The sequence below is a fragment of the Salarias fasciatus genome, chromosome 22 (assembly GCF_902148845.1).
Source record: "Salarias fasciatus chromosome 22, fSalaFa1.1, whole genome shotgun sequence".
NCBI classification, from domain to species: Eukaryota; Metazoa; Chordata; class Actinopteri; order Blenniiformes; family Blenniidae; genus Salarias; species Salarias fasciatus.
This window is the reverse complement of record NC_043765.1, coordinates 7077108-7099067: the sequence shown is the minus strand read 5'-3', so window position 1 is coordinate 7099067 and position 21960 is coordinate 7077108. Positions and strand designations below refer to the sequence as shown.

At 41.4% G+C, this 21960-nt stretch overlaps 3 protein-coding genes across 3 annotated transcripts; all 3 read right to left on the bottom strand.

Annotated features, from left to right (window-relative positions):
• Window positions 1–2005: 2005 nt before the first annotated feature.
• Window positions 2006–4654, bottom strand: LOC115409410 (zinc finger protein 574-like). Its single transcript, XM_030120578.1, has 5 exons — window positions 4614–4654; window positions 4158–4304; window positions 3546–3661; window positions 3111–3254; window positions 2006–3034 (listed from the first exon to the last, which is right to left on the bottom strand). Exons 2-5 carry the CDS (start codon window positions 4267–4269, stop codon window positions 2468–2470), a joined length of 939 nt encoding a protein of 312 aa, XP_029976438.1. The 5' UTR covers window positions 4270–4304; window positions 4614–4654; the 3' UTR covers window positions 2006–2467.
• Window positions 4655–5248: 594 nt separating this feature from the next.
• ndufv1 (NADH:ubiquinone oxidoreductase core subunit V1) lies at window positions 5249–9847 on the bottom strand. The gene is made up of 11 exons (XM_030120577.1): window positions 9781–9847; window positions 8084–8193; window positions 7919–8001; window positions 7647–7817; window positions 7306–7489; window positions 6907–7096; window positions 6541–6753; window positions 6211–6377; window positions 6037–6118; window positions 5805–5950; window positions 5249–5506 (listed from the first exon to the last, which is right to left on the bottom strand). The coding sequence occupies exons 2-11, from the start codon at window positions 8186–8188 to the stop codon at window positions 5429–5431; spliced, it is 1419 nt and encodes a 472-aa protein (XP_029976437.1). The 5' UTR covers window positions 8189–8193; window positions 9781–9847; the 3' UTR covers window positions 5249–5428.
• A 2153-nt stretch (window positions 9848–12000) lies between these two features.
• hcn3 (hyperpolarization activated cyclic nucleotide-gated potassium channel 3) lies at window positions 12001–21621 on the bottom strand. The gene is made up of 7 exons (XM_030121021.1): window positions 21164–21621; window positions 16263–16692; window positions 16016–16177; window positions 14942–15160; window positions 14243–14389; window positions 13250–13490; window positions 12001–12347 (listed from the first exon to the last, which is right to left on the bottom strand). Exons 1-7 carry the CDS (start codon window positions 21619–21621, stop codon window positions 12136–12138), a joined length of 1869 nt encoding a protein of 622 aa, XP_029976881.1. The 3' UTR covers window positions 12001–12135.
• Between the last annotated feature and the right edge of the window lie 339 nt (window positions 21622–21960).

Sequence of the window (21960 nt, the reverse complement as noted above, 5' to 3'; positions counted from 1 at the left end):
GCGCTGTCCGCCCACTGCTCCACCGCTCGACCGCCCGAGCGAACAGGAAACAAATCAACGCTTTGTGTGAGAAGCGCAAACTTACAGCAGAGGATCGACTGGGAAATGTGAACATTTAGACATAAATGATGAACGTCCTTTAAATGTTGAACTGCATCGTCTGCATAGCACTTATAAATATTAAATACACTTATTTCCAAAAGGAGTCAATCTCTGAACAACCTTCTTTTCAACAGATTGAAACAAACCTTTTACGAACGCATTTCATCTGCAGAAAAGGCTGCAGTGTCTCATAAGTGAAACTACCAAATAATAACTAAACCTCAGTAAAAATCAGGCCAGATTTTAAGATACATTCTAAAATCAACACTTGACTTTATAGATTAGATAAATGATGGAAACTGCATTATTTACCTTCATATATCAAATTTTAAAAAAAAATGTAATAAATTCTGTAAACTAGTAATGCATAGTATTCATAATGCATACCTTTCATTGGGCACTCATTTAAAACAATATGGTACCTGGTATTTCAGAACATTTAAATTGTCCCCATTTTCCCCAAGTTATAAATAATTAATAAAAAGAAATCAAGGATACAGTATTTCAAAATAAACCAAAAATCAAAATTGGCTCAAATAAAACTTTGAAAACGCTTGAACTCTTTAGTCTACCTCTCATGAGTGGAAAAACTTGCCAAATGCTTTATATGGTTTGTTGAGTTTATTCAACAACCATAATTAGTCAATAATTATATTAGGGCCAATTTTTCTGGCTGGAAACTGGAAAACCGGCAAATTACCAATGCTTTATTTTCAGTCAATTTTAAAAATGGAAGAGAAAAAACGAACAAACTAACAAAGGGTACCTTGTTCAAAAACCCTATCATAATAATGTAAGATAAGAATATTGCTTTACATCTTGTGTAAATCAGTGTAAGGGTTTGCTTTCTGTGATATTATGTCCCAGTATAGTTAAACTACAACTGTAGATATTTTATTTTACCCACCTTCTATTAAAAAAAAAACTGAAAGTGATTCATCTGGTTGAACCCAAACCTATGGTTGAACCTGTGGTGAGATTTTCATGAGGCTTCTGAAATCAAATCTCTGGAAGTCTTTTCTCTGATCATTTGTTCTCCACACTGCCCTCTTGTGGTGGGGGGTAGAATCGCTGTAAAGAAGCAGTCAGTCAGAGACAAGGAACAAAGATGGTATGATTATTATCATCGAGGAAGACGGTTGTGACACTGATCAGAGAAAATTACAGTCGCCATTTGATTTCTGCCTGTGTTAAAAAGCTCGTCAAGGAATCAGTCAATTCTACTTTGTTTAATATTGCTTTGACAGTATGGGTTTCTCATACACAATGCTTATGTTTTCCATGTATTTCATGATACATTTTCTTGCCAACAACTTTGTGACACTTTCCTCAAACTGGTGAGTGAAGAAACACTGAATACAAACACTGACTGAACTTGTCATGTTTGATGTGCAGTGTCACCTTGTATTTTGTGGGGTAGCAGTGTCCGTGTGAAAAATTAAGTTGTGATGTTTAATCTGGAAAAGAAAGACGCTTGACCAATACCCAAGGTAAATTTAATTACATAAAAATTTTCTGTCTGTGTTCCTTTTGAAGGTAATATCCACAAACTGTGAAATCCAAAGTAAACTATTAAAAGCATTGAGTCACTGACATACTACTGACACATAATTAAATGAGTTTTCACTTTGACTTTTATCAGGTGATTATATAAAAAGTAGCTGATTTAAATTACTTTGTAAATTTCAGAAGACCTTAAAATTCTACAACTAAAATTTTACACTGAAACTGAAAATTTGCTTTACAGAAATTTCAATCCCTCTACTTAAAAAAATCTTCTCAGGCCAGTTAAATAACAGGCTACAGATAATAAAACATCTAAACTTCATCCTTTTAGTGCTAAAATTTAATCACATTTGAATGACATTTGATTTTCTTGTGAAGATAAAAAAACAGCACTACATTAATGAAGTCCCATTAAAGACAATCTTGCAAACGCACCCATTTATTGGATTTAGCATTTTATTGTGTTGAAGGCTTACATTCTCTGTGGCTTTGTAATATATTGAATTTCAAAAAATAGCAGGATGCAGCAAAACCAAAATCATCCCCACAGCTGAGGGAGAATGAAGACACTTAATCTACAAAGAGTAAAGCAGAATAGAGGCAATACACTGACATCAAAAAGAAATGTGAAACCATTTTAAATGAAAATTGATGATAATTCTATACAGAGGGGTAAACACTTTTAATCCACAATTGCAAATATAATTTAAAAAACCTTATACATTGGCGCTGCATTCATCCCCATCATCACCCTGAAATATTCACATTTAGGAAAAAAAAAAAATCTTCATACATGTTCTCCGATGATATAACTGAACACTGCAGGAAGATAGCGAAGTCATTTTTTCTGGAATCAGCATTATCTGTTTGCCGTTTCCTCTTCTCCCTCAGTGTGGGTGCATTGATGAGCCTTCAGTGTGGTCACTCTTGCGAAGCTTTTTCCACAAATAGGGCAAGAATACTCGGCGCTGGCGGCCTTGCGCTGCAGGGACCCGTGGGCCTCCTTCTTGTGGACCCGCAGGGCTGCCACGGACGGGAAGACAAGCTCACAATCCGGCTCAGAGCAGGGAATCTGCATCTCTGCAGAGGAGCACCCCTCAGTCGGGGAGCCGTCGTCGTCGTCGTCTTCTTCTTGCTTCATCTTTTTAGTGCCCACTAACTCCTCAGGCTTTGTTTTGCGGCGTCTTCGGCCACAGTTCATATCGTTTGCATATTTCAATAGGTGCTGCTGGAGAGCTTCGTCCGACTGGAAACTGCAGCTACATTTGTGGCACCGGTGCGCGTCGAGGTCTCGTGCCAGCGCGGCGGCTCGGACGTGTATTTCGGTACGATGGTTGCGAAGTCGTGCAACAGTGGGGAATAAGATATCACAGTCTTTGCAGAGGTACTTTCGTTCCACGCAATCATGTCGCCTGTGTTTGTTCAACTGCAAGACAACAAAAAGGAATAAAATATCAATACTTTAACTTCATGACAGATTTGCAAAAAAACTGTTTTCTCACATCAGTATAGGTGACAAAGTTTTCCAAGCAGTAAGAGCAGCGGAAAGGCCTCTCCTCAGTGTTATGGGTGACCTGGTGCTGCCTGAGTTCTTCAGAGAATTTGAAGGATCTGTCACACTTATAGCAGGTGAAGAGAGTATTTGTCTGCACAAAGATGAGAAGAAAACTAATGAGAACAACCTCATTCACTGCACAACACTCTCAGCTAAAATGAGACATGTACAAATGACAACTGAATGCACAACAGACAGAGGAGAAAGATGAGACTGTTAACCACGGGATACCAATGCCCTGAAAACATCGCTCATTTTTACAGCACACACATCTTTCTCATACACAAAGTAGACTAAATAGGAATTTAGATGTAAAGGTAAATCAATCTGAAGATGAAGTTTGACACTGTTGCTTTTTAACTCGGTCTGAACGTAACTCTACCTGCATCAGGTGCTGTCTGTACTGATCCCGGTGGCTCTTCCTGATGTGTCGCTCCTTGGCTTGCAAGTTGCGGAAGGTGATGAAACACTGAAAACACTGCAGACTCTCATGTTGATCTGCATCAGAATGACACAAGTTGTTTCATGCTTAGTTCTGTGAATAGAGTAACCATAACCTTCGACCTCATTAAGTGCACCTGTAGACACCCTAACTCCTAAAGGCCAACAGTTACCAGTCCTCATGTATTTCATCCCATCAATCGTCCAATCAACTAAATATGATAATAATAAACGGTTTTACATTGGCATATAAGATTTGGCAAATTGGACGGGGACACCATACATACTAAGTATGTCCACCAATATTAAACGTGCTGTAACAAATACATTGTTTCTTTACTCTTGGGTCTGTGATTATGTCAGGGGTTTTTGGGTGATTGGGCACGATCTCCTGATTCCTAATCACTGATCCATTTTATCCATAACAGTCGGACAGCAGCTGGTTTGCAGAAACCACTCACACACGCTGTGTACTCAGCTGCATCGCATGAAAGCACGGCTGCAGTTGTGAAATGGGACTTTGCACTGAAGACGAGAGGAAATGTCATCTTACAGGCCGGCAGAGGGGCGACCACAGGATCGGGCTTCACCTCCGGAGGAGGAGGAGGAGGAGGGGGCTTCATCTCTCCTCCGACAATCACCTGCTCAATCTTCACCATGTCCATGTTGATGCTGCTGAACACTACTCTACTGCACGAAGCTGGAACACAGAAAGCAATGAGGATGAACGCCAAAAGACAACATTAACCGGAGAAAATGATGACAACAGCGTATGTAATAATTAAACAAAACATGACAGACGCCGACAGGCCCGATCCCACCGCTGACACGGGATGAGGGTAGCTGATAGTTAAACAGCCAGAGGCTCAGACAGAGAGCAACTTTCTCCATCTACACCATTCTCTGTCATGTTAATGTCGGGCTCGCGCGCTTCAGACGCCATAAATGTGCGGAATTACTGCAGCTTTGGACCGAAGCCGACGTAAACAGTTCCTGACGGCTCCCCTACCGTCAGACGGTTCCACCGGAATGAAGCCGCGAAGAAACGGCTGTTCTCGTCACGTGACCGGGGACACGTGTTATCGCGAGATTACGAGAAGAAGGCGAGTTCCGTGAGGACTGGACCACAGATGTGGACTGTACCACTGCGTTTGTTTACACTGAGTTTAACAGGAGCAGCGCTCCTTCAGGGCAAATACCACACGAAAAGGGTTTCTAAACACTTTATTTACTTCTGATTCATTTTTATGGGACTTCACTGGCACAAACGTCTGCTGTTATTGTGTTTTGGATCACAGGATTCTTTAAGTGTATATACATACATATGTAAATGAATTAATAAATTATTAAGTGTAAATTTGGGAAACTCATAACTATTTTTTGAAAGTGAAAATCATCTGAAAAATTTCTATATTACAAAAATTGTTCAAAACCGGTCCATGGGACATTAAATCCATATTCAAAATAAGTATTATTCATCCTTCTTGTTGTACTATCATTTAATCTCAGCAGGGAATCAATCAGTGGAACACAACTGAAAAAAAGAACTAAACGTACATTCAAAAGACTGATTTAAAATAATATGATTTTTATAGGTGACTCATAAATCAAAGACAGAGTGAAAAAGGACACAAGCACTTGAAGGTTCATAGAACTTTATTCAGTAATTTCCCCCTACAAGGCAGACACATCAATGCAAAAGTTGATGATGAGGTGATGAGACGGCACGTTATCTTTTTTCTTTAAATAATATGTGAAAGACACAAGCACAGGGTCAAGAGCTCGAGAGGCAGAAAGATGGGTTTAAGGAGCACAAGTAGTGGTTTAAGCTCTGGCCTGCTGCTGCTGCTGGAATTCAGCAATCCTGCTTTCCATCACAGGCCTGAAGTGCCTGATCAGTCCCTGAGAACACAGAGGAGACAAAGGAGTCATCTTGTGTGAGCAAAGCAGGAAAAAAAACATGACGATATGTAAACACAACGCATACAAATAGCAAATATCACAGCAGAATATGAAGACAGACTAAAAATAAAAAAGTGGGTTTATGCACAGTTGGTTGGTTAATTTCTAGATAAGGAAGAACCTTCAAAGCACAAGTTGGATATTCATTTTTTACACTATATGTAAAATTTGACACAGATGCCAAAATACTGTAGAGATTTGTTTCAGTATTGAGACAAATAACGGTTCTAGTCTTTACCTGTACAGGCCATGCGGCACCGTCTCCCAGGGCACAGATAGTGTGTCCCTCAATCTGCTTGCTGATTTCCCAGATCATGTCAATCTCTGCCGGGCGGGCATCGCCACGCACAAAACGCCACATCATGTTGTTCATCCAGTCCACTCCTGCACAAATGAACCAGTGATTTTTTAAGTTTGCTATATGTTCAATTTAGAAAGATCACCTCTGAATGCACTGAAGCAGTGCTTACCTTCTCTGCAGGGTGTGCACTGACCACAGCTCTCATGCTTGTAGAACTCAATCAGGCGAGCAATGGCTCTGATGATATCAGTCTGCAAAAAAACAACAGACCCAACCATGAGAGAGCTGTCTTCCTGTTTAATCTGCACATGCTTTAATCTGCTTTCAGGGGTGAGACACTTACTGATTTGTCCATGACGATGATGGCGGCGGTGCCCAGGCCAGTCTGGGCCTGGATGAGGCCGTCAAAGTCCATCAGCACCTCCTCGCACACGTTCTTGGGAATGAGCGGCGTTGAGGAGCCGCCAGGGATTACGGCCAGCAGGTTATCCCAGCCGCCCCGCACTCCACCTGCCAGACAGATGTTTGTTTCAATCAAGTGGAGAAAAATAAACTGCCCGCAGTTTGACTCTGAGCTGTTTTAATCCTTCAGTCCGAGCCCTGATCACTCGCTCATCACCGATTTTACAAGAGGGACTTTATTTAACCAACACCTTATCACTGCGAACGTTACCTGCGTGTCTCTCGATGAGGTCTTTCAGAGGGACGGACATCTCCTCCTCCACGGTGCACGGGTGGTTAACATGGCCCGAGATGTTGAAGAGCTTCGTGCCAGAGTTTCTCTCTCTGCCAAAGCCCAGAAACCACGAGCCTCCGCGACGACAAATGGTTGGCGCCACGGATACCGTCTCCACATTGGCAACGGTTGTTGGGCAACCAAACACACCTTCACAGAGAGAGCATAGGAAGGAAATACTGGCATGAGGGAGATGCTCGTTGTTGTAGTGGGATAAACAAACGCCCGGCGGTGATACTAATCAGTGTTATGGTGAAGAAAACACTCTGAGTTACGGAATCCCTCGTGACGGCAGTAACTCACCCACATCAGCAGGGAACGGGGGCTTCAGACGGGGCTTCCCCTGCTTTCCCTCCAGGGACTCGATCAGAGCCGTCTCCTCTCCGCAGATGTACGCGCCAGCACCGCGCATCACAAACACATCGAAGTCATAACCAGAGCCACAGGCGTCCCTTCCAATCAATCCAGCAGCATAGGCCTCATTGATCGCCACCTGGGGGCAAAACCACATCATATAACATTCAACTTGCACAATTTCACATTATGCTGAAATAGAGGTAGATATGTACACAGTACATTTATAGGCTACAAAATATTTTTCACAGCGTTAACACATCAATATATGCTTTGCCTTCATATGTTAATCTTTCTGTATAATATTTCAAAAGACGATCCTGTAAAAACCCTGTCAGTCATGTTCACCTGCAGGTTGGACGACTCGTTGTAAAACTCTCCTCTGATGTAGATATAAGCAGCACGGGCTCCCATGGCCCTCCCGGCCACCAGGCAGCCCTCCACCAGCTTGTGGGGGTCGTTCCTCATGATCTCTCTGTCCTTACAGGTGCCCGGCTCTCCCTCGTCTGCATTCACCACCAGATACTTTGGGCTGAAACAGAAACAAAGACACGAGTGAATAAATGCTGAAACTTTCAGTTTGACAGGAGAGAGATTATCATGCCTCGACAGATTGGCTAAAATTCTGTGCCTTCACACAGAATAACATCTTGAAGGTCGGAGAAGTGTGTGCCAGTGTGTCGACTGACCGGCCGTCACTGGGTTTGTTCATGAAGCTCCACTTCATGCCAGTTGGGAAACCAGCTCCACCTCTCCCGCGCAGGCCAGAAACCTTGATCTCATTCAGGATCCAGTCCACCCCCTTCAAAAGTATCTCCTTAGTTTTGTACCAGTCGCCACGCTTCAGCGCACCCTTCAGCCTGAAGCACAAACATGAGTGACGAATGTTAAATATTCCAAAAATTAATTTAACCGTTTAATAAATTTAACAGGCACAAGAGAGAAAAATGAGTAGAGTTACCTCCAGTCATGGCGGCCATAAAGGTTTGTAAAGATGCGATCCTGATCGGCCAGAGGGCCGAATGTTGTTTTCTTTGGAGCGCTCTGGAAAAAAAAAAAAAGTTGTTCCTGTTGTCGCCATTCAGATGGTTTTAAATGTCATTTTACCAACGTGTGATGAAGGTACCTGAGCCGTGCTGTTGTACCGGGTCATCGTGGTCACGGCACCCTGACTGACAGCAGCCGGGGCACGAGACACCCCGCTCACCACAGCGCGAGACAAGGCCAGCATCGTTCCTGCATGGAGAAGAGGCCAAAACATGAACCCTAATTCCAATTTTAATTCTTTACAGAGGAAGATAGGATTATTCTCATTATTGCATATCTGCATATAAATCACAGTCAATAAATCAGTTTTTTCTACACACAGCAGTATCAGTGAAAAAACAAAACAACAACAATAAAATCCTGAAGTGTGGAATCAGATTGTGAGACGATTTTTATTGTATAATTTGATCAAGTTTCTGTCCTTGTTATTTTTAGATGACAGGCCCAGACTGTCATTTTGACATGTCAGGAGATGAAGTTACTGAAAGTCTTCAATTTAAAACAGAATGGATGCTTTATTAAATTTCAACTCTTTTGTTTATCATTTTTCAGTCAAATGCTTAATCTCAACTGATTTCTTATTTCCTACAATATAAAAAAAACAGCTCTACCCATGTATTCTATTCACTGAGGTCTTTATTCATATTTCACCCCTGTGTGAGCACTGATAAGTGGTCTTGCCTCATGAGAAGGTTGAAGTGCAAATACTGGTTGGGCCTTTCTGTGCAGAGTTTTGCATGATTTTCTTGTGTGCAAGTGTTTCCTTCGGATACTCCAGTTTCCTCCCACCAACCAAAAACATGCATGTGAGGTTAATCAGTGATCATAAATTGCACCTAAGCATGAATGGTTATTTGTCTGAGTGTTTGAGATCCTGAGATGAACTGATCTGTTCAAGCTGGGATTGGCTTCAGTGTCCCCGAACAGGATGAAGCAATAAAGAGGGTGGATGGATGGACCAGAATAAAGTGGCTCTGCTTATTATTTTGACCATGATCAATATCTATTCATAGGTTGAAAGCTATAATCTGTGATTTAACACCAAAACACAAAGATGAGTCAAAGGAAATAATGATTATATTTATTCTGTTTGTTATTCTTTCTTATTTTACAATGATCCATTAGAAAAACTACTTCCCACATGTTGGGGAAAATGTTCTATTTTGTTGACACCCATAAGATTTTCACTGTGTCTTCACTGGGAACTACAGTAGGTCAGAAAACATTCACATAAACAAATCGCGAAATGGACAAATTTAACATGTAAAATGTTCAAAGCGATTCAAAAATTCAACATGACATACTTCACTTTCACTGTTCCATTAGATTTACTATAATCTCACATTTTGATGCTGCTAAAAGGAGGTTTTTGTGAGAATCTGGATTAGATTGTAGCTTCTGTGATGTGACGTTATGTCAGCAGGAGCTGACAGTTAGCTAACGAAGGTGAGCACAAACACAGATGCTATGGATCCTCACGCAGCAGAGGCGAAACCTTAAAACCTGCACATATATGAAGAAAAGGGACAATAATCCACAAATCTGGGCTGCTTGCTCCACTGTCAGCGCCATAGCTAAAACAAACACACTGACCTCCATGTAGCCGCGTGCTAAGCTAACTGAGCGCTTAACCTTGTGCAAGCAGAGTAAAAACAGCGGCTTCACCTAAAAAATCTCACACACTGACCGCCTTTTAGTCAGTGAGATAACACCAAACGAAGCTTTAAAACGAGCCAAACTGCACAAACCAGTGAGCAAACAATCGCCGCGTCCTACCTCCAGTCTGCGTTCCGACTTTATGAAACGGAGGTAGACCGGAAGCGGAGCGCCCGGTCCGGATACAGTTCCGAGTCCGTCCGCTGCGGCGCTGCGGAGGAACATTTAAACACAACACGTTTCATAACTTCTAGTCTTTTATAAACTCACATTCATGACAGCACGCTTTTATAACTTTACAGTGTCCTTTAGAAGGTCTCATTTATTACAAAAAAAAATTATACTTAACATCATTGTTTTCTCTAAACGTTTTAATCTACTTGAAAAAACAATCAGATTGTGTCATTGTGTCCTTCAGAAATATCAAATTTACTTCAAAACTATTCTATAACTTCCCCGTGTCCTTTAAAAAAACCCTAATTTATTCAAACAAAATTCAAAAAGTCGTTCGTACATCTCAGTGTCCTGTAAAATGTCTCATTCTCTACAAAAACTCCTTCATTACATCATTGTCATTTAGAATGCTCTAATTTATTCAAAAACTCTCTGATAACACCAGTCTACACTTACATAAAGGTCACTCGGTGTGAAATATCTATGCAAGATGTCACCAAAAGATGCATTATACATATATTACATGTGTAATACAACTGTAAAATAATATAATTAAAAAATTGGGAACATTGAAAAGAGCTCTAAAAGTGTATTATCAAGTTGAAGTAAGGATCATAGTCTTATATTGTGTTCAATTTACCCGGAAAAGTATTGTGGTTTAAAAAGTACACTTCAAAACGTACTCATTCCTTATAACAATAATGAAGATTAAAATGACTTTCTTTTCCTAATATAATTAATGCTGAAAGAGCATGAATGTTGTCTTTATGGATGTTTGATTAGTGGTGTGAGTGTGTTTCTGTGCTCACAGTAAATATGACACTGAATGAAACACTGAAGCAACTGCATAGGCAAAAATACATATTTTATAATTGTGTATCAAGGATCAAAATAATATTTACATAACATAATCAATCTGAGGGTATTCACTGGAAAGCTTAAATACCAAAGCAACCAAGCAAATAAATACTGAATACAAATTGATCACATTCACGGGAATACTACGATGTACAGCACTCTAACAACTGCTGTATCTTGTCAGTGCATCAAATGTACCTTTATTAATACGCTTATTCACCTGAGAGATGTACACGCTGTATCGATTTCACTGTAAATAAATCTGTGGAATAACAAAACGGATGAAACTGTTGTTCATGGACCCTTTAATTCATGAACTGCAGGAAATAAAAAGCTAAAAAGACATTTTGCTGCCTATTTTTTCATATATCATTTGTTAAAAAGCACAGCTGTGATTAGATACCATTATTAATGATTCTCAATGTTGGCAGGCTACTTAATGCATCAGATAGTGGAATCATTTCGCATGCTTCTGCCTGTCCTGGTACGATGAGTCTGTCATGAAAAATGTACATTTATTTTTACATAATTTGCCTGAAATCTTGTCTCTGCTCTGTAATAAACTCTTCATAAATGAAAACTGAAGGTCTTGTGGTAAGAAAAAAGTTCAGATCATGAAGCTTTTTAATTAATTACATTCGATTTTGAAAATGAATACTGAAAAACTGGTTACGGAAAAACTAACAACTGAGTTTATGCATAGAAAAACAAATGACCTCTGAGAACACTGGAGACTAAATCACAGACTGCATATGCGTCCTTCAGCTGATGAGATCTTTTTTTCTAATAAAAAAAATAATCCTTAAAGGGAATTGGAAGTTACCGTAATTTTAAAAACGGTGTCTACCGGTACATGTATGCAGCTTTTCTGTGTACAGTTGGGCCTATTACGTCACTGCAGCTTATCGTCTGCCAACGCCGGCATTAAACCCTCACTTCAGGCAGACCATACATCTCAGGGATAATTTAAATCTGGAATCTGTGTGATGTGTAGCACCAGCTGGTGCTCCTGTGTGCTTTCAACATCCTGCAGGAAGGAGTAGATTCACAATCAAATCCGTACAAACATCCCTAGAAAGAAAGCAGGGCCTTAGATGTATTTAGACTGGAACAAGCGGTGAGGCTGGAGGGGAAAAAATAAAACAGAACAAACAAATATAATTTGGTCAAGAAGATAGATAGGGAGAAAGTGCTGTTTCTCATAGGATTTCAGTGGACGGAGCATGGATAATATACAAAAATCTGAAACTGACATGAAAACAGCTCTTATAGATTCAAGTACCAAAGAGAAACAAAGTGACAGTCAAGTATTTTCAAGTACAAATATAATAAGTTAATAATTCATGATGAAGGTCTCCATTTCAAGTTCATTTAAGATCTCTTTGTTGCATAAAGTTCAGGTGAGAAGTCATATCTCTGCTGCTCATGTCCGCCTGGAGCTTTCTAGTTGTCGGCCTCGTTCTCTGGAGGCTGATAACTGGGTCTTCGGGCGACCCGGTCCAGCCGGTCCACGGCCACGCTCTCGAACGCCCTCCTCATCAGAGGGTGCTCCTCCAGCACCTCGTTGAAGCTGTCCACGCTCAGCGAGTACAGGCGGCAGTAGGTGTCGGCCCTCACCGAGGCCGTCCGCCGGCCCTGAGTCAGCAGGCAGATCTCTGAAACACAGAGGACGGAGTACATATTGCTCCTCTTGTGTTTTAATGAGTGACACAGCAGACCAATTACAACTTACGCTTGTTTCTGTTGGTGTGTGTACGTGTGTGTTTGTGTGCACCTTCCTATTTTAACTGCATTTCTGTACTTTACTTCTGTATGCTCTAATTTGTCATGTTGTTATTTAATATAAAAATTAAATAATATAATTAAATAATATAATTTCCACAATGCACATGAGATATGCGCTTTGACTGAGATAGACCTGATTTACTGAACTATGAATGTCTGGATATGTTTAATTCTAACTCTGATATCAACAATAACCTGCAGCCTCTGTTGCTACGAGGGTTAGTAGCTGATTTCTAAAATGTTTGGTGAAAAAGAAGAAAGAACAGATTATTTTATCCACCAATGCTTACGTAACTTTATAACCATTTTAGTCAACCTTTGACTGCTAAAGAATACTAGTTTACTGATTTAATATTGACATTTTGCATGTGTGTTAAAAGCCTCTTCACGTTCACGACTTTCTAACAAAAGCTAGTTTTTTTAAATCATCTCTGTTGGTTTCAGACAGGATGAAAAACAATCCTCCACAGCTCCCACAGGCAGTAAAGTTAATGAAAAGTGTTAGATAATCACAAACAAATCTCCATGAATAGTAATTAGAAACAACTACTTAAAGAAAATTAAAACATAATTTGTTATTGAAAATTAATCTTTTGCTATAAAAAAATATGATACCAAATTAAATAAGTGTGAATTTTCAACACAACACGCAAAACTGTGGACAACACAACACTGACCAACTAAATCTGCAGTGAAGTGAAGGTAAGCGTGAGGAGATTTCTATATTTCTCAAACGATCCATCGAAACCTCCTTCCTGCTTCGTGGATTTACCTCCGAAGTAGGCTCCATCACTGAGCCTGATCTCCTTACTGCCGCGCGGGATGACGGTGACGGTGCCGTGCTGGATGAAGTACATCTTCCGTCCCAGCGTTCCCTCTCGGATCACCAGGTCTCCGGGCTGGAAGACCTCGAAGCGCAGCTTGGTCAGGATCACCGTCACAAAGTGAGGGTCCGTGTTGGCGAACAGCGGCATGTTGGCCACCAGCCCGCGACAGTTATAGCTGACGATCTCCTGCATGGAGGGGGAAGAAGCAATAATATATAAATAGAGATCTTTTGATTATTGCTGAGAAATCTGTATTTTAACTCTTTATATAAATTAAGTTAACATATTATGAGGACAGGGATGTGTGCATGTTCACTAAGTTCATCATAGTTGAATAAATGTACTGTAAGTTCTGTCATATTTAATAAACTGGAGTTGAAACATTGTCAGAGTTGTGTGCTGTTCTTATTCATAATTTTATGTTAATTTAATTAATCTTATGTTCTGTGAGTAGCTTGATGTAGAAAACACACTTAAGACCGCATCTAATCTTTACTTGACAGATTAATCATTGTTGTCATGAGTTCAGAGCAACAGCTGTTCTATTTATTTTGGTAAACAACAGTCCAAACACCAGAGAGATTAGCTTTAAGATTAAAATAAAAGAAGAAAAAGGTTAGCTTAGATTAAAAGGAAAAGGAAATTGTGGAGTGTTCTTGTGAAATAAAATGAAAAAAAATTCCAAACTGTATCAAATCAATTGTTTTTAGTTGTAGTTTAGGGTCTGAAGAGCCTTTTTTGTTTCAAAACTGTAATTTAACAGATTACAGACTACAGTTTAAAAAAAAAAAATCCTATTTTTTCAGATAAACAGCTAAACAAAACATGTTGTGCTTTGCAGGCTTGTAATTCTTTCAGGTTCCTGATCAATGAGACTGATGTGTTTGGCTGTGCTGTCCGTGAGAAAAACCTGCGGGGAAAGTTTATGAGCGACGCACCTCTTTGAGCGGATCGCTCAGCTCTCCAAAAATGCTGTCCTCATCGAACATCTTGCCCTGGAACCGCTGCTCGTAGTAATCGTGGATCCTCTGCCTGACGTCTGCGGGCAGTTTATGAAACGACATGTACTGCTCCACTTGCTTGTACTGTAAAAAAAAAAAAGTGTAGAAAACACACAGGGATTGAGGAACCAGCTGAAATTCTGCAGGATGCCTGTCAGCTGTCACAATTAGTCACATTTTGCACCATGTGTTTGGTGAATTATGCCGAGCACAATAATTACACATTCGTTCTATCAGCTGTGTGGGATTTTTTTTTTTTTCTATTGTTTTAAGTGGATTACAAACTCATTTGTAATGGGCATTAGCCAGCAGTCATTCAAAACAAAGGTGCCGCCATTTGTCTATTATCTGCTCCTGCTTTATCTTGTGAAAATCCCCCGGAGAGGGTCACAGTGAGGCCGCAAAATCCATTAGATAATACACGTATTCTCTAGACATTTGGCACAATTTCCACGAACGAGGCAAGTAAGCAAGCCTATGATATAAAAACATGACTATCATATTAAATCTGCAAGCTGGAATCACATTAGCGTCCACGTGAGGCTCCCGGGACACACTGTCCGCAGAGCGAGCCAGGCCGTGGGTCAAAAGTGGGGAAGTTCGTTCAAGTTTTAAAGCCCGAGAACAGATGATCACCTTCTCTTGATACTGGCGATGCGACGCGTCCAAGGACTGGACAAGGTTGGTGGCGTGACCGAGGAACATGGCGTAGCAGGTGGCCCCCACCACCATGCTGATCATGGTGAGCCAGACGTCAGTCATGCCCTCCGGGGGGTGGGCGCCGTATCCGATGCACAACATGTGGCTCATGGCCATGAAGAGGGCGTACGAGTACTGGATGTGCCACGTATCGTTCTGAGGAGGAGTGGTGAAGAAATACACAGAATAAGATGATATGACACTTTGAATAGAGACGATAAACTCACATATCTGTCAAATCTGATATAAGTCTGTTATTATAGACCTGCTTAAAGACTGAACACTGCCTTTTTAAAGAAAACAGCAATAACTATATTTGACCATTTGCTTTCTATCATTTAATTTAAGGTTGGATTTAAACAGAATATGTTGAGACTCCTAAGAAATGTGAAAAAACTAGAATTAAGTTTATATGTTTTCATTGTGGCACTATGATCCCGTGCGGTGTTTAGTAAATCAAGTGTGTACGTAACATAATCTTACACTTCACAGTTTGAATTCATGCTGTGGATTATTTTAAAGTCTGCTTGTGGGTGACTCTGGATTTAACACACTCTTACTGTATATAAAATGAGTGTGAGGTTCACGCACTCACTGCAAAAAGGATTGGATTTCAAGCTTATGGATATGAAATGATGGAAGATTTTTTTTCTTGGCTTGAATTCAGAGTTACATAAAGTCTGACAACAAACTATGTTTTGCAAGTTTGGACATACTTTCTTGAGTGCATTCAAGCCTAGATTCAAAATTCAAGATTTTTGTTTACAATCATACTCAGTGCAACATGGAGTGAAAGGTGTTTGGGAAATACACAGCAAAATAAGGAAAGAATCAAAACTTCTTAAGAAAAGTGTTCTGTGAAATGGTGCCTTATGCCAGTAGTTACGTACTTGATAAAGCTCAGTACATCCTGTGATGTGTGTAACTGTGTGTATTATTGGCAAGCCCCACCTGATTTCAGTAGGAGTGTGTTTTATGTTATGTCTCACTGTAATCTGAAGGTGGACTCACCACCATGTTGTTTTTGGACACCCAGCAGTCTGGAGGAAAGTCCTGCAGCATCGGCACCATGAAGGTCAAACAGCCGTCCCAGTGGCACAGCAGCAGCATCATGCCGATCAGGTTGACGATTCGCACCACGGCACTGGCCAGGTCGTAGGTCATGTGGAAAATCTGAGTGTTGGAAAAAAGAGAAAAACATCCATGGTTATATTTCCGACCTGCGCGTCTGTGGATCTCCTCCCTCCTCCGCCGTTACCTCCTCCCACTGGTGAATGTATCGGATGAGGCGGGACAGCCGGAGGAGCCGCAGCAGGCTGAGGATCTTGGTGAACCGGACGATGCGGAGAGCCCGGGCGGTGCGGTACACGTCGGACGACTCGTGCCGGGACTCCAGGTCCACGATGAGGAAGATGTAGTCGACGGGGATGGAGGAGACGAAGTCCACCAGGAACCAGGTGCGCAGGTAATGCATTCGGATCTCCTTGGGATCCAGGATGATGTGGCTGTCCTCCCCTAAGATTCCCGTACGGAAGTTAAACACCAGGTCCATGAGGAAGAGCGTGTCGGACAGGACGTTGAAGGTGATCCAGGGCATCGTGTTCTGGTCCTCGAAGAAGGTGATTCCCCACGGCAAGATGACCAAGTTACTCATCATCAGCAGGAGCATCACGATGTCCCAGTAGAACCTGGACGGAGCAGAAGGAGGAGGATGATTCATCCATTCATTAATCCCCCACAGCGCTGGGTGAAGGCACCTGGCAAGGTACATTCCATCACAAGGCGGAGAGACAGACAGTCACACACACTCTTCAATCACAGCAACAAACAAATGTCTTTGATCTGCCAACACAGCTGACATGAGGAGCTGTTCAGACTCTCTAAAGCTGAATGAAACATCAGCGGACATTAAAGATTTATTGACATGCAACATGAATCCTGCAGTAAACCTGATTTTCATGGTGAACTTGTGCTTAAACAGATTAATAAGTTGCTTCCGGTTGCAATTTCAAAACACCGGTCACACAAAAGTGAACGTACAAAAACAGGAAGAAAGAAAACACAGTAAAGAAGCAGAACACAAACTCATTTAGATGCTTTACAGTCCCTGACAAAAGCATTGTGTAGAAACAACAGCTTATACCCTGACTATTAATGAATCCATTGGTTTTAGAAAAGGCTCATATGAAAGCTGAAACTCTCCCAAATGATGTTTCGTATACTAAGATAAATTTGTTTCACTGAATAAAGGTTGATCATTCAATGAACACAGAAAGGACTGCCAGATTTTGGCAAGACAAAAGTAATGTGAAAATTGAACAAATAACTTACTTCATATATAAAAATATGTTGCAAAGCATCAGTAAATGAAGTAGTGGGTCTATGAGATCCATATTTAATATTTTGCATGACTTCCAGCTTGGAGGACTGTACAGGTTTTGTTAATGGACTACAAAAAATGAGCCAAAAGTGTTTTTTCCTTACTGTTATGCAAGTGCCCCCCTATTTAAGTTTCGTGTGAGTGTTTGCCCCCGCTGGCCATTTGGTCCAGCTGTGTTTTCTCTAAATGCTTTTACTGCTGATGTAACACAGATGTTCAGCAGGATTAAAAGTCTTACACCTGCAGCAGACATGAAGCTCCTCGTCTGATCTCATAACTTCATTCAGTGAAGGGAGATGTGCTGCTAAACGCAGATGTGAATTCATTCAACGACTGCCTGATGTATATAAAACACATTATAGAGAGAGTAGAGTGAAGTTACTCTGATGTTTATGAGTCAGGAAATGGCCAATTTACTCTCATAACCACATGCACTGGATCTTTATATTGACAACCAGTCCAATAAATGAGTTTGCACTTTGACCATCACTATTTTGAACCCCATGTTTCAATTTGCCGGTGGACATCATTTGCATCAGGATACACAAGTATTTACACCATCCAACCAATCTGTCCCCATCCACTTTTATAGCAGAGTTTACATAGCAGACAAACAGTCAATGTCAAAAACCCTTTTCAATGGACTTATCAGTGAACTCACTCACTCTCTGAGCCTGAATTCCCCCTCAAGGTCAAGATTTAATCCGATGCACAGTCGATATTACTATGTGGATTATTTTACCAACATGGATTTAAAAGAAATCATAAACTTAAAAATGTCACAGTTGAGTTAACAGGAATATAATAGGGTATTTGATATAATAATAACCTAATTCCTCAGACGGAGATGTGCTGGTAGCTAAAAAGGATGTACAATCATTCCACTAATACATAATGGAAAGAGGCTACTCTCATTTCTGAGACCAAGCAAGCAACCTTTGAGTTCACATAACTGACTGAAACAGCCAAACAAATCATGATAAAACTAAACAATTGGAGTGAATCAATGAAAAAGGAACAATAATGTTTTAAATTCTTAAAGGAAGATGTGGTTTATATGCATTGACTGACTGGTTCATGTGTAGAGCATTCACTGAATGAAGAGGCTTTATTCTCACATCAATGAGGAGCTAACTAAACATTATGTGCACTGTAAAAGCGAGGTTTATAGACCTGACTACAACAGTCAAAGTCAAAACTTTCTGTTGAACCAGATCGTTAATAATCATGTCCAATTATCAGTTGTTAATTTTAACAATAACAAACAAGCTATCAACATAGTGACGACTAACTAAACCTTAAACTGGAAAGAAATAAGCACAATCTACATTAAGCTAAACAAAATACAAAGTTATGAATGTAAAAATGACGGAATTAAAAAAGGAAGAAAATAAACTCTGAGTTGGGAGTCATATTAAAAGAACAACATGATAAGTCTATGAAAGAGTTTTAAGAAGGGATTTCACTGATTGTTTTTTTCAGAGTCCTCTCTCACCAGCTGTTCTTGTAACCTGTAGTCTGGCAGATTAAATTAACAACACGTGATGTTTTTTGACTAACTGGGCCGAGTTTTTTTTTATCAAGGATGTGTCACCCTGCGTGAACTGGATTCACCTCCGGCTGAGAGTCGTCTCTCAGTGAAGGAGTCAGATCCAGATGCTTCCCACTCTGCTGTCTGTGAGGCTTTGCAGCTGCATGCGCTGAACCCGATCCAGACGTCATACGTGGACCTGGATTGTGTGTCAACAGCAGGTCTGAATGGGGTCTGCAGAGTCTGAAACATCCACCGAGGGCAGGTGGAGTCATCCAATCAGGGGGTCAGCGCCGTGCAGAGGGAGTGACCCACTTCAGCCTGAGCCTTACTCTCATCACAGCTCCTGTCACAAGAGGAACCCCTCTCATTAAAAATGTACGCCGCCCGCCTGGTCAGGCTCGATATACTATGAAAAGGGAGCGAAGAAAAGAAAGCTGCGCGGCGTCTGGAAATGTCCGGCCTGTGCTGTGTGGTTGGCAGCGTGTTGAAGCGAGCTGCTCGCGCTCATCTTCATGTCATACACGTCTCATTTCCCCCCAGGGCTCCAGTGTCTCGTCCAACAGCGCGTCTGCACGGTTTCAGTTTCCTGACAGACTGTTTCCATCAAGTGTCAATCACTTCGGGTCTTTCGGTCACTCTTTCCTCACAGCGGCCGGGGAACCGAACACGAACCAGACTGTTTTTGATTACCGTCACCCTCCAGCGGCGGCACTGTGAGGCCTGTGAGAAAAGCGACCCGCTTCCCTGGCTAATGGAGGCACGGACACAGAACTGATTGATGGGCTGACTGATTGTCGTTCAGGTTTATCCGCCCATCCATCGCTCGCGTCCGTGTCCTGCCGGCACACACACGCACCGGTTTACATGACTACTAATCATCACTTCTCATGTTGCAGCAGATTAGTGGTCGCAGGCTGCTAATAACTGAAAGACTCTGGAAAGCATTACGGCCGACCTGTGTGCGTTTAGCACCAGCGTGTGAGAAAGAGAGGCTGGATGAAATCTGCCGCATTAAAACCTTTTAGACTTAACGTCACACGTGACAGAAATAGAAACATAGCTTTAAAGCATTTCAATCATTGACGCGAGCCTACTTTACACTTCTTAAAGCAGGACAGACTATCTCATAACTGCTTTTAAGATGAAGAATTTAACACTTTTACAACTATTTGAAGGACTGCCACATCAAACTACTTTTAGAAGTAAGAAAGCTTCTAAAAGCTCTCAGGAGGTCGTTCCCTGCCTGAGCTGTCAGGCTGGAGACAGTGTGTGAGGAGGCAGAGGGCAGAGAGAAGGACAAACACAAACAACACAGCACGTGAAAAATCAGATAATTCATCATCCTCAGTGCATTTCATGTACGGATACTTTCTAATCCATGTTTTATCTGTTCGTACACATCTGTAAACCTTATAACTGCCCAACAATGTGACTGCGAGGACACTCTTGAAAAGTTTTGACTGCCTAATAACCAGCTGTTTCAAACTGAATACAGAAACAAAGAATTTGACTCTGAACGTGCTGGTCTGCCTCATGTCATTTCAGATAGGAAGTTGGAGCATAAGGAGAGCAGGCCCTCTGTAATCCCTCTCTCAGCTGTCCGTCTATTGTTGCATAATAGAGCAAGATGGGAATTATGCGGATTCTTATAGGCAATAATCCCCGTGCACGGGTTGATCCTCTCTGTGTTGCAGGCCTGATGGCTGGAAATTGTTTAAATTTGATGCTATTAAAAGAGGATTCAAATTGCTTTGAAAAGACTTTCAGGATGTACTTCAGCAACAAATACTGAATGGACACAGAATACAAAGCTAGTCTATACTGAGAAACTACTGGAAGCTATTAATTTTGAATAGTGTGGATGGCCTGGGTGACTGGGATCAGTTGGTGTATAGTTGTGCCCTCATGAGGAAGGAAGAAAGGAGTCACAGGGGAGTGGTATCATTAATCCAGATGATCTGGCCCTATATACTGTATCACTAATCAGATCCCTTCATCTCCTTATCATGTGCTACGAACCATGACATCAGCTGCTGTCCTGTACTCTGTCCTTGGAGAAAACTTGGTGGGGACACAATGGCTGAGGGATTTAAAAAAAAAAAACCTAACCACAAAACTGAAGTTACTGGATGATAACAATAGAAATTAGAAATTTTATGGTGGATAAAACTTTAAATGTTGCATTTTTTAATCAAACCTTTGCACAAACATGATGAGATTAAGCCATAATTCATCCCATCTTTACCTGAAGTCACTGTATGGATGAATGATCCACACTCCGAAGCTCTTGACCCTCTCCTGTTCCGCAGCGACCCCTTTGTGGCTGCCGAACATGCGCAGGGAGAACTTGTTGACCCCGGGCTGCAGCATGGAGCCGAACTGCTTCTGGAAGTAGGTGGCCTGGTCCTGGGGCGCCTCCTCCGCGTCCCCCTCGCCCTCCCTGTTGCTGTCCAGCAGGCCGTCGGGGTCCGCCGTGTAGTCGTCATTGTGCGTCTTCACCAGGGAGAAGAGCGTCCGCGACACGTCGCTCCTCTTGTCCGACTTTGGCGAGGGGGTGGTCGGCGGGGTGGTCCTCCCAGAGCCGCTCCTCCACCGGGAGAACCGGAGGCTGCTCCAGCTGCGGAACCGAGGCGTCTCCGGTTTGTGAGCGGGACTTTCACTGATGCCTTTCTGCTCCTCCACGCTCCTGCAGGGGCTGGTCATTTTCACACCTTGCGCGTAAAAATAAAATAAAAATAACGCGAGTTTTTTTTTTCTTCTTTTTTTAAAATCTAGCTGAAAAGTTTAGCTTAAAAAAGTTTAGCGAAAATGATTTTTCTTCTTTTAAATTAAACTTAAAATGTTACAAAAAGTAATAACACCGAATAAACAAAGATGCACAACTTTACCAAATTGCGCAAAACTGTGAATTCCGCACAAAAATGATAAGTCCCAATTCGTCTTATTCTCCACAAACACAAGTTCCCAAAAGTTAAACAACTTTCTTCTTAGTTTTCATGGTAGCAGTCCATATCCGTTTAAAAAAGTTGCCATATTCCATAA